This window comes from Elephas maximus, chromosome 7 (genome assembly GCF_024166365.1).
Source record: "Elephas maximus indicus isolate mEleMax1 chromosome 7, mEleMax1 primary haplotype, whole genome shotgun sequence".
Classification (NCBI taxonomy): domain Eukaryota; kingdom Metazoa; phylum Chordata; class Mammalia; order Proboscidea; family Elephantidae; genus Elephas; species Elephas maximus.
In genome coordinates, this window is record NC_064825.1 from 58,463,099 (window position 1) to 58,476,180 (window position 13,082).

General features: G+C 36.0%; 1 protein-coding gene across 1 annotated transcript; it reads right to left on the minus strand.

The window, feature by feature from the left end:
* Nucleotides 1-5,526: 5,526 nt before the first annotated feature.
* Nucleotides 5,527-6,471, minus strand: LOC126079558 (olfactory receptor 52E8-like). Its single transcript, XM_049890652.1, has one exon. It carries the CDS (start codon nt 6,466-6,468, stop codon nt 5,527-5,529), a length of 942 nt encoding a protein of 313 aa, XP_049746609.1. The 5' UTR covers nt 6,469-6,471.
* Between the last annotated feature and the right edge of the window lie 6,611 nt (nt 6,472-13,082).

Sequence of the window (13,082 nt, forward strand, 5' to 3'; positions counted from 1 at the left end):
CAATGTCCCTCTCTTTCCCCCCACCCCCACAATCTCTCTCTTTCTCCCTCTTTCCCTCCCTCTCTCACTTTCAGTCCCATATCTTAAAGTATTTATCTACTTTTATAGACCATTACAGACCCTTTTCTTAATCCTTGCAAATATGTAGGACATTCAAGTTTACAATTTAAACAGAATCTCTAATACAGTTATTCAGTGGACTCAATCTCCACTCATGTATTTACCCCTTTCACTTAATCTGCACATTATCCAGTCCAAACTTCTTAAGATGGTTTGCTTGCCCTTGAAGTAGTCTTCAAAGATATTTCTTGCCACTTACTTCATCACTTATTCCACTCCAGGGACATGATATTTGGGGTTCTTTCTCAAATATTTTAAACTCATTCTTGTCCCAGGGATTATGTTTTTGCCAGTCACACACCTAGAACACAATTGTCCAATTCATGCTAAAGCCTTGCTCCCTCACTTTATTCAGGTCCTCCTCAAATTCCTCTGCTGCAAAGAAACCTTCCCTGACCTCTCCATTTAAAATGGCCATCCTCCCAACTCTCTTCCCTTAGCCAGCTTTATTTTGCTTCATAACATTCCCACCTACCTAAAATTATATCTGTATTCATTTCTTTTTTCTCTCGTTTCTATGTGCATATTAGGTGCATGGGAGCAGGGACTGTGACTACCTTTTTCAAGGTTGTATTCCCAGTTGTTAGAACAGTCTGAAAAATAACAATTGCATGATTAATATTTCTTTAATGAATAAATAATAAAATTAATCCAGAGGGAGGGATCTAACCACAACAGAAAATATTTCTTACCACCTGCTCTCTCCTCAATACCTATTTATGGGCAATATGTTTTCATAACTCAATGCACACTGACTCTTTAAAGAAATTTTTTTCACTTTTTCCTGGACATCACAATATTAATCACTATCCCCTTCTTAACATGGTGTCCTCATCAGGTTTATGTGAAAGAAAAGTTTACTTATACCTCACTGGTGAGAGTTCAAGTATAAGGTATTCAGAAAGTATTTGTCCCAAAAATCTTGCGTGATACAGCCACAGCTATTCATATATTAAAAAAAAAAAAATAGTATACCTTTCAGTGCAAACATTAGGATAGAAAAAATGATGAAAATAAGTTATCTAAGTAGCCGTTCTAGTTAATAGGAAAAAACAGTAAACTAAAACACAAAAGGTAGTAAGAATAACAAAGAGAATCAAATTGCTTAATGAAGTAAAGAGCAAACGTAATAGAAATACTCAACGAGACACAATACCAGGTTCCAGAAAAACTTTTTAAAACTTAGCAATATCAATCCTGAAGAGATGAATAATTAATGCTATCATACATTAAAAAATAGTAAGTTTCTACAAATCACTGATTTTAAGTGTATTTGCAATTTGACATAAAACAACTAATTTTTAGGGAAGTGAGCTCAACCAAATGACACAGGAAGAAACAGAAAACCTGTGTAGGACCAATGCCCCTAAAACAGCTACAGCAAGCATCATGGCTGCTAATTCTTTGAAATATTCTCTCTGAAGAGGAGAAACAAGATACAGACAGTAATTACAACCATTTGCACTCTTAATTTTACTAGACATCATAGCTCTTTTTAAAGATGAGGAATAAATCAAAAAGTAAGAGGAATAAAGATTTGAAAGGAAGAAATAATACTGTCATTTTTCACATAGGAGGTAATTAATATATATAATCAGCAGAGAAATTATTAGAATTTGTAAGGTCCCTAGATATAAAGTCAAAATACAAGAATCCATTGAATTTCTATGTAGAAATAAAAAATTAGAATATAAACATTTTCAAATGATACAATTTAGAATAAAGAGAAAAACATCAAATATCTAAAGGAAATATGCAAGAGCTCCAAGTAACATCAAAACTCTACTACACTGCATTTTTTCTTTGCCTTTAAAAAATGTGTATGTGTATATATATATATTTTTCTTTTTAAATAATAGCCTCGTTTTTTAGAACAGTTTTGGTTTACAGAAAAACCGAGGAGAAAGTATAGAGAGTTCCTGTATACCCTTTCTCCCACTACAGTTTCCCCTGTACATCTTGGGTCAGTGTGGTTAATTTTATAAATAGATGAACCAGTGCCGATAAATTCTTATTAACTAAAGTCTATAGTTTACATTAGTGTTCACTCTGTTGTCCAGTCCTATGGATTTTGACAGGTGCATAATCATACAGAACAGTTTCGCTGTCTTAAAATCCCTTGTGCTCCACCTATTCGTTTTTCCTCCCTCCCCCAGAACCCCCTGGAAACCACTGATCTTTTTACTCTCTGTATATTTTTGCCTTTTCCAAGATGTCATATAGTTGGAATCATAACAGTATGTAGCCTTCTCAACTGGCTTCTTTCACTTAGCAATAAAGGTCTTCATCTGTTTTGGTGCTTGATGTCTCATCTCTTATTTATCACTGAATGGTATTCCATTGAATGGGTGTACCACAGTGTGTTTATTCATTTACCTATTGAAGGGCATCTTAGTTGCTTCCAATTTTTGGCAATTACGAATAAAGCTTGCATATACATTCATGAACCAACTTTTTCAACTTGTTGGGGGTAAATACCTAGTAGCACAATTGTTGCATGTATGGTAAGCCTATGTTTAGCTTTGTAAGAAATTGCCAGGCTGCCTTCCAAGTGGCTGTACCATTTTGCAATCTCACCAACAATGAATGAGACTTCCTATTCCTCCACATCCTCACCAGCATTTGGTGTTATCAGCATTTTGGATTTTAGCCATTAGTTGGAATCGACTCAATGGCAATGGGTTTGGATTTTTGTTATTGCTGTTATTTTGGTAATAGGTGTGTAGTGGTATCTCATCGTTGTTTTAATTCACAATCCCCAAGGACTTATGGGAAACCCTGGTGGAGTAGTAGTTAAGAGCTATGGCTGCTAGCCAAAAGGTTGGCAGTTCCAATCCACCAGGAACTCCTTGGAAACTCTATGGGGCTGTTCTACTCTTTCCTATAGGGTCCCTATGAGTTGGAATCATCTCTACGGCAATGGGTTTGTTTTTTTCTTGTTTGTTTGTTCTTGGTTTAAGGACTTATGATGTTGAGCGTCTTTTGATATGTTTATTTACCATCTATACACCTTCTTTTAACATGTTTATTTACCCTCTATAGATCTGCCTATTCAGATCTTTTGCCCACTTTTTAATTGTTTAAGAGCTCATACATACGTATTTTTTTCTTGTTCTTTTTTTGGATACGAGTCCTTTATCAGATATGTGTCTTGCAAATATTTTCTCTCAGTCTGTGATTTGTTTTTTCACTCTCTTAACGTGTCTTTTACAGAACAGAAGGTTTTAATCTTAATGAAGTACAACTGATCAATTTTTTTATTCTTCTCATGAATTGTGCTTTAGGGTTGTATCTTAAAAGTTATCATCAAACCAAGATCACTCAGATTTTGTCCTATGTTCTAGAAGTTGCATAGTTTTGCATTTTACGTTTACATCATAATCCATTTTGAATTAATTTTTGTGAGAGGTATAAAAGTCAGTGTCTACATTTAGTTTTCGTGCATGTTGATGTCCAGTTTTTTCAAAACCATTTGTTGAAAAGACTATCCTTGCTCCATTGGATTATCTTTGCTCCCTTTTCAAATATCAGGTGATTTATTAATCCTTTTTAAAGGAGACTTAATGAAATAAAGATTTTCCTTATTTAGGGATTTGAAAGCTAAACATAGTATGAAGGTTAATTATATCAATAGGTTCAAACAAACCCTATCAAAATATCAGCAAGCTGTGTGCATGTGTGTGTATATGCACTATGTATGCCCTGTCGAGCTGACTCTATAATTCGTACTTAGAAAATCAAAGAACTAAGAAGATCCAGTAAAGATAATATTGAAAAAGAAAAGAAAGATTGTAGGATTTACATGACCATATGTCAACACATATTGTAAAGGTACACAATTTCTAATTGTATAGTATTGCTGAGTAGACAAATAATATAAATGACTAGAGAATCAAGGAACAGACCTTTTCATAAAAGGTCAGTTGACTTATTATGAAAGTGCCACAGGAGTGCATTTGCATAAGGAAGCTCTTTCCAATAAATGCTGGGATAATTTAACATTTAAATCATGACTTCTACTGTCCACCTTATCCAAAATATCTATTACAGATATATTGTATATGTATATTGGAAATAGGCACAGATTTCTTAAACGGGATGAAAAAGCAATTAACCAAAAAATAAATAAATGTTAAAATAACACACTGCTGTTCATGAAAAGACAGCACAAAGAGAGTAAAGTTTATAGTGGGGGAATACATACATATTGTGTGTGTGTATCCATACATCTATTCAAATAAACATATATATACAACTTTCAAATTCCTAAAAATCAATAGAAAAAACACAATATTGAATAAGCCCTTCAAAAGGAAAAAAAAGAACAGCCCCATTGCCAATAGGCATATGAAATGGTATTAAATTTCTTTGTTTATCAGGAAAATGCAAATTAAAACCATGAGCTACTATTACTACTACTATACACATACCCACACATGCACACACTCCAAGACTTTCCAAATTAAATAGAATAATAATACAAGTGTTGGTGAGAATATGAAGCAACTAGAACTGTCACACCTGCTGATGGCAGTATAAATTGAGATAAACAACTTGGAACACCATTTTACAGTATCTACCAAAGATGAGCTCATGCATAGTACATGACCTAATTTCCACTTTAGGGAATCTACTCAATTAGAAACTCATATATGTGTACACACACATAACAGCAAAGAAATTTAATATTTGGCTTAAATTTCCCTTTGTTACTAATAATGGAATTTGAAGAAATAATTTAACTTGTCTAAATATGAATATATATAGACATACATATATCTAAAAAGTGGGGAAAATAGTGTATACTTCATAGAACTACAGTGCTTGTAAAAATAGTGTCTTTTTTTAAGATAAATTATAAAATCAACACTAACCAGCCCAGGGGACGAGGACGAGAAGGCAGAAAGGCACAGAAAACTGGTAGTGGGGAACTGAAGGTAGAGAAGAGGATGGTGTTGACATGTCGTAGGGTTGGCAACCCTTGTCACAAAAAAGATGTGTATTAATTGTTAATGAGACGTTAGTTTGCTCTGTAAATATTCATCTAAAGTATAGTATAAAAAAGAAAAAAATCAACACTAATATTCTTGTTATTAAACTTAAAGACAAAAGTTTAAATTGATGGATAAATAATATTATTAGTCCCATTATTCCCCTTTGTCTTCCTACTTTTTAATACGTTCCAAAAAAAAAAAAAAAACCAAACCCGTTGCCATCTCATGGATTCTGACTCAGTGACCCCCATAGGAGAGAGCAGAACTGCCCCATAGAGTTTCCCAGGAGCACCTGGTGGATTTGAACTGCCGACCTTTTGGTTAGCAGCCACAGCTTATGCAGTAGATAATTCTACCTTTAATAATGGAAGAAATATGAGTTCTAAGATAGACCCTCCATTGCGTTGTCTGGTTAGCTCTCTTTCTTGAAGAAAATCCGGAGCACTCGCTTCCTAATCTGTTTAGTCCTGACCCCATAGATTACAGGGTTGAGGGCTGGGGGCACAACCACATACAAACTGGCTGAGAAGATGTGGATATATTGGGGAACATTGTGGCCAAAACGATGTGTTAAAAAAGAGAAAAATGCTGGCATAAAAAAGGCTAAGATAACAACAATATGCGAGCCACAGGTATTAAGAGCTTTAAGCCTGGCTTCCCAAGAAGACAAGTGGAAAACAGCATAGAGGATCCTGACATAGGACAGGACAATAAGAAGCACATCCAATATTAAGAGGGTAATGTTGCCTAGGCCAAACATAATGTTCATTTTGATGCTGGCACAGGCCAGATGGGCAATGCCCATGTGCTCACAGTAGCTATGAGGGATGATATGGTGCCCACAGAAGGGCAGCCTAAGGAGGAGAAACACTAGTGGAAGCACCATGTACAGGCTTCTCAGGATAGCAATGCCTGCAAAGATGCTGATGATTTTGCTGGTGAGGATCATGGTGTACCGAAGAGGTTTACAAATGGCAATGTAGCGGTCAAAGGCCATAGCTACAAGCACAATGCTTTCCATGGCAGTGAAGAAGTGGATGAAGAACATCTGGGAAAGGCAACATCCAAAAGATATATCCCTGAGGCTAAACCAGAAGATGCCCAGCATTTTGGGGATGGTGGCTGTGGAGAGGCCCAGGTCAATGGAGTCCAACATGGCCAGGAAATAGTACATGGGCTCATGGAGACTGTTCTCAGTCTGGATCACAAACAGAACAACAGCATTCCCCAGGAGCGCAACGAAATACACAAATAAAAATGGGAATCCAATCCAGATGTGCACATCTTCTAGCCCTGGGATCCCCACTAGGAGGAATGAAGACGGATAAAACTGGGTGTCATTAAGCACTGACATTCTTCCTGCCCAAATTAGATGTTCTGGCATGCCAGAGACAGTTCTTGGCTTCCAATTAGTGATTCTTGCTCCACTTCCTTCTTTTTTCCAGATTCCTTTTAAAATACAAAATAACATGGTCACGTTCCATCATTCCCATTCAAAAAGGAGTTAAAATACTCTTGTTATGCTAGCCCCACCTGATCATTACTCAGCACCAAGAATAGAGTCAGTCTCACTCTACTGCCACTTTCCCTACTAGCAAGATTGGGCATGAAGAGACCAGAGAAGAATATCTATCAGCCAGATGGAAATTTATAGTCAGGAGTGTAGCCAGAAATAAATGAGAAATAAAGATACAGAGTCTGTATTTTTGATATTTTTAAACACATTTTTGGTTAATAAGCATGATAATTTCTTGGGTATTTATAATGCCAACGATCCCTCTATCTGAGAATGTAAAATCCTAAAAATTTAATGTGTTTAACACTTTCTGTGTGTGTGTTTATTGTGTGTGTGTTATTGAATACTAGATGGTCTGCCACATAAATGTTCTCAATTTTAAAAGTTCCATAAATAAAGGATTTCAGTAAGAGAAGGCAAGACAACAACTAATTTCGATGTTGTGTTTCAGACATTAAACAATTTAGGTCTCATCATAACTGGTTTTTGAAAAAAAATCATATCCATTAGATATGAAAAATGGATAAAGACAAGGAAAGTGAGATGCTTGACAAAGAGTATTTTGCTGTTATGATGAAATATATGTTGGGAGATTATTTTAATCCAGATAAGTCTATGTCTTAGACACGCCACAGGAAACACATCTAGTAAAGATAGAGTCCAAAGAAGGACAAGCTACAGAGGGAGGGGTTAAATTTTCTGAGCTAATTTTTAAATAGTATGTTAGCCTTGTATGATGAGAGGAGGAAGCACTTTAGATACCCTACAATTTACTTTCTACAAAGACTCTATCCCAGATCTTAGTGTCTTTATGGATGCTCCCTCTTTAGCAACACAGAAAGAACTATTAAGTGATTTTGTTTTACAACACTTATCCAGACTCTATGGAAATTCTGAATTTACAGTAAATTAGAAACAAACTTGGGAGAAATCATTACTGGAAAACTTTGTGGGTAAAACTAGTTTTACAGAAAATACAAAAGAGGTCAAATGTGATGTGTGCAGCTGCACAGAGAGTTTGATTCAAATTTAATGGAATGCTTGGAGGTTGGAGTAAGTCAGAGTTGAGAGGTAACCATAAGAGATAAACGAAGATTAGTACACACTGCTTTAAATCCACGACAAGTGCCTGGCCAAAAAAAAAAAAAAAAAACTGAGCTGATTTGAAGCATATGAAAAAATAGAAGAAATGATAGATAATTTGGGAAATTTTCTCAGGGAGGATATATACATAGGACTTAGAATATATACATGAGCTCTGGTGGTGCAGAGGCTAAAGCACTTGGCTGTTAACCAAAAGGTGGGCTGTTCGAACCCACCAGCTGCTTCGGGGGAAAAAGACGTGGCTGTATGCTTCCGTAAAGATTACAGCCTTGGAAACATGATGGGGCAGATCTACTCTATCCTATAGTGTTGCTATGACTAGGAATGTATTGGACTATTTGAGGTCAAGGGGTTTTCTTTGGATATATATATAAACTTCGGTTACTGGATTGTTACTGGGGCTTAGAAGGGAATAGCTGAAGTTTTTAGTGCTTTTTTAATTGTAAAAATACAGAGAACACATTTGCCAATTCAACATTTTTTGTGCTTACAATTCATTAAAACCAGTTACATCAATCATGTTGCTTAATCAACTGCCAGAGATAAGGGTACAATTCTCCTATTTCTCTTTAGTAGAAAATACAATGAAAGTGGAGGGGTATCTGTCGTAATGGTTTCCATCAAATGTTAATGAACTCTTCTATGTGCCAGCCTTGATGGGCAAAGGATACAAATTTGAATAAGATCCACCATGTACCCTCTAGAGGATTACTTGTAGTGAAGAAGATGATATTCCAAAGCTGAAATTTGAAAACTGGATTTCAAGCATTATGGTCAGAGTATGCATAGAACGTTATAGAGTTGGGTTAATAAAAATTACATGGAAGAGGTTAGGCTTATACTAAGACTTTTTTAAACTATGAAAAACAAGAAAAGAAATTTCATGCCACTTGGAGAGAATAGCAAGGAAAAGAAAGCAAAATGACCAGTAAGAATATAAAAAAGGAATTTGTTGTCATTTCTATGATCTTGTCCAAAGATTCAGTAGATTAATGACCAAACTCTTAAGGGCTCAAGGCCTAATCAGCCATAAGGGCCACATACAGCAGAAACTCAGGGGGAAAAAAAAAAAGTATATATATATATATATCCCAAAAAACTCAAGTACTCACTTAACCCTGTGGAATTTCCAGGAAGGTTCTCAAAACTGATGCTTTCCTTCTCTCTGTGAAAACACTATTTCAAAAGTCAATAATCTTTGCTCTTGCTTAATCATTACATAAATGTATACTGATATCTTATTTCAAAATATATCCATATACCATCCCATCTGTGCTGGGTTTGCCAATAAGACTGTCCTAGCTCCTCCCAGCCCCCCTAAAAAATAAATAAATAGATGATTAAAAAAAAAAAAAAACCCGAGGGCTTTTGGGGAAAACAAGACTAGAACATAACTCTGAAACACTTTGTCAGGAGGGATCAGTCCCTGGAGAAGGACATGATGCTTGGCAGAGTACAGGGTCAGCGGAAAAGAGGAAGACCCTCAATGAGGGGGATTGACACAGTGGCTGCAACAATGAGCTCAAGCATAACAACGATCATAAGGATTGCTCAGGACTGGGCAGTGTGTTTCATTCTGTTGTGCATAGGGTCGTTATGAGTCGGAACTGACTCAGTGGCACCTAACAACAACAACATATATGTATAAATCACATCTATACCTGGTACAATTCTAGAAATTAGGGAAACAATAGCCAAACATACAGGATATAGAGGTACCTCTCCATCATCAGTTCACTGTCCCTATGGCTGTGTGTGTGAAACTTTGCAGAGGTATAAAACCCACCACCCACTGCCAGAGGTATATGCATATATAAAAAAACAAGAGTAGACTTGAGGGGTTATCATTAAAAGAATGTGCTTTCTTCATCGTTTTTTTCATATTTTCACTCATCTAATCCTCCATTTCTCCATGCTAGCTTGGCATAAACCCTTTCCTCATCTCTCTTACTATTTTTCACAGCCCAACCATAAGATGACTTACCTTGATCACCAAATTTCTAAGAGCAGAACTTTGAACAAAACCCTTGACACCTTTCTGGGGCACCCAATTTCCAATGCTTAAGAGAAGTACCTATATACATTGTTATTGCAGCCCTAGTTCCCTTGGGATGGGAACTATAGTATCTTTGAGAACTGGACATTTAATTATAGGCACTGGAGAATTCTCTTTGCAATCTCCTTCTCCCTACATTAAGCCTGTTGGTGTTGTTGTCACATGCCTTTGAGTAGATTCTGACTACTAATGACCCTATAGGACAGAGTAGAAATGCCCCAAAAGTTTTCCTAGGCTGTAATCGTTATGGGAACAGATCTCCAGGTCTTTTTCCTCACAGACCCACTGCTGTGTTCGAATAGCTTTCAATTAACAGTCGAGGGCTTTAACCATTGCACTGTGGTCCTAATACTAAGGCTTGTTGTTGTCGTTAGGTGCTGTGGAGTTGGTTCTGATTTATAACAGCCTTCTGTACAATAGAAGGAAACACTGCCTGGTGCTTCACCATCCTCACGATCATTGATATGTTTGAGCTCATTGTTGCAGCCATTGTGTCTTTCTACCTAGTTGAAAGTCTTCCTCCTTTTCCCTGACCCTCTAATTTACCTAGCTAAGACTAATTTTTTTTTTCTAAGACTAAAAGGCAAAATTTTTCATTACTTCTTTACTTTTACCAAATAATCCATTCCTTTACCAACACTGATAGAATTTGTGATATGATTTCTCCTTTCAAGATTAAATTTTAAAGTTCTTGCTTTTTGGCCCTGGCTCTATCATATCCTCATTACCTTATCCATTACTTCTCTCTCTCTCATTTATCTGGAAACTCTTTTCCCTAATCATAATAAAATATTCAAGTTGCCTCGACTAAACCAAAAGCAAAGAAGTTTCCAGAATAAACTGAATGCTTTGAAGGCCAGCTTGATATAAGAACTATATCCAAAATCAACTATATTTCTTTACGGCAAAAATAAACAAGAAAAACTCTTTAAATTATAAAATCTAAAATAACACAAAATATCACTTACTTTGGGCTAAATCTAGCAAACAATTTGCAATATTTCTATAATAAAATTATAAAAATTATTGAGCATAATTTTTTAAAAATAAATGCTTAAGACATACACTATGTACATGGTTTGCAAAAACAGGTAATTTTTTAAATTATCCTCTATACTGAGCTATGTATTCAATGTACTAAATATTCTTGAGGGCTTGTTTGTCCATTTGTTTTCAAACTGTAATATATATTAAAAAGCAGTAGGTCTCATGGTCTCGGGGAACATCCATCTCAATTGGCATAACATAGTTCATAAAGAAAATGTTCTACATTCTACTTTGGTGAGTAGTATCTGGGGTCTCAAAAGCCTGTGAGCAGCCATCTAAGATACTCCACTGGTCTTGCCCCTTTGGGAGCAAGGGAGAAAGAAGAAAACTAAAGATAAAAGGGAAAGATTAGCCCAAAGGACTAATGGACCATGTCTACCACGTCCTCCACCAGACTGAGTACACTGGAACTGGATGGTGCCCAGCTACCACCTGTGACTGCTCTGATGGGGATCACAATAGAGGGTCATGGACAGAGCTGAAAAAAAACATAGAACAAAAATCTTGCTCACAAAAAAAAGATCAGAGAAACCCCGAGAGTATGGCCCCTGGACACCCTTTTAACTCAATAATGAAGTCACTCCCAAAGTTCACCCTTCAGCCAAAGATTAGACAGGCCCATAAAACAAAATGAGACTAAAGGGGCACACCAGCCCAGGGGCAAGGACTAGAAGGCTGGAGGGGAAAGGAAAGCTGGTAACAGGGAACCCAAGGTCAAGAAGGGAGAGTGTTGACATGTCATGGGTTTGTTACACAACGTCATAAAACAATGTGTGTACTAACTGTTTAATGAGAAACTAGTTTGTTCTGTAAACTTTCATCTAAAGTACAATTAAAAAAAGAATTGAAACAAACAAAAAGTAATAGGTCACAAATTACCAGACAATCTTGACGAATTTAGCTTCATTAATTAAAATTGTTGGATATTGGTTCAAGAATAGGTAAATGGGCAGCACAATAGTCTAGAAACAGAACCACATATACATGAATGCATGATTTATCACAAAGATAGCACTGAAGAACAGTGAAGAAGGAATAGACTTTTAGACAAATGGGAAGAGTCAATTTAATAGCCAATATGAATCAATTGAATATTTAAACATAATAAAATTTGACCTCACTTCCTTCCATAAAGAAAATTTAATTCAAAATGGAATGTTGATAAAAAGATGAAATATATAGAAATAAAGTTTCTAGAATAAACCATAGAAGAATGTCTTTATGATCTCAGTGTAGGTGAATATTTCCTAATAGGTGTACAAGTTGTAAAAACGACCTTAAATTCTTGCTTCCCTGAGGAGTGCCCTTTCAATATGATGTTTAATATCCTCTCATCAAGAGATGGAGCCATTTTTCCTGCCTCTTTAGTTTGGTTGGGTATGTGATGTGTCCTTTGGTATTAGTAAACACAGTGTAACTAGAACATTCTGGATAAGATCGTGAGGGAAGAAGGCCTGTTGGCTTTGGACTATACTGTCAGAGATTAGCACCCTCTTCCACACCCCTGGAAAACTTCCCTCCAAAATGGTGGTGGTTGAACAACTTGATGAACGTAATTCATGTCATCGAACTGTAAATGTGAAGACAGTTGAAGAGTCAAATGCTTTGTTACATTTATATTTACATCAATAAAAAAAATGTTTCCAGAAGACACAGTAGAAGAATTTTGAATAGCAGAAGTATAGAATATAGGATCAGATTAGAGAACATAATGACAGCCTAGCAGAAATGCAGTTTTCATGTCCCAAAATAATGTAATTTGGCAATGCCTGAGCACCTCCTACATTCAAGTCATTTTGCTTGGTGAGAATCAAAGGATAGAACTGAGTTAAACTTCATTATAATATCAGTCTATTAAAAGAATGGGAATGTATATGACAACTATTCCTAAAAAGATATGCATATAACCAGTTGTTGTCAATTCCAACTCATGGTGGCCCATGTGTTGCAGACTATAATAGAGCTCCATAGGGTATTCAAGGCAGTGACCTTTCAGAACAGATTAGCAGGCCTTTCTTCTGAGATGCCTCCAGGTGGGTTCGAATAGCCAACCTTTTATTTAGTGGTTAGGCACTTAACCATTTGTGCCATGCAAGACTTCTTCTCTGTATGTATATACACTGTTTCCATTTTTTTGGTTGTGTGTGTGTGTGTGTGTGTGTATATATACATACATACATACATATATATATATATATATATATATATATATATATATATATATATACACCCATGTTTGTCAAGT

Bases quoted from the DNA above. Each gene is read 5' to 3' on its own strand.
- LOC126079558 (XM_049890652.1), bottom strand. From the start codon at position 6,468: ATGTCAGTGCTTAATGACACCCAGTTTTATCCGTCTTCATTCCTCCTA.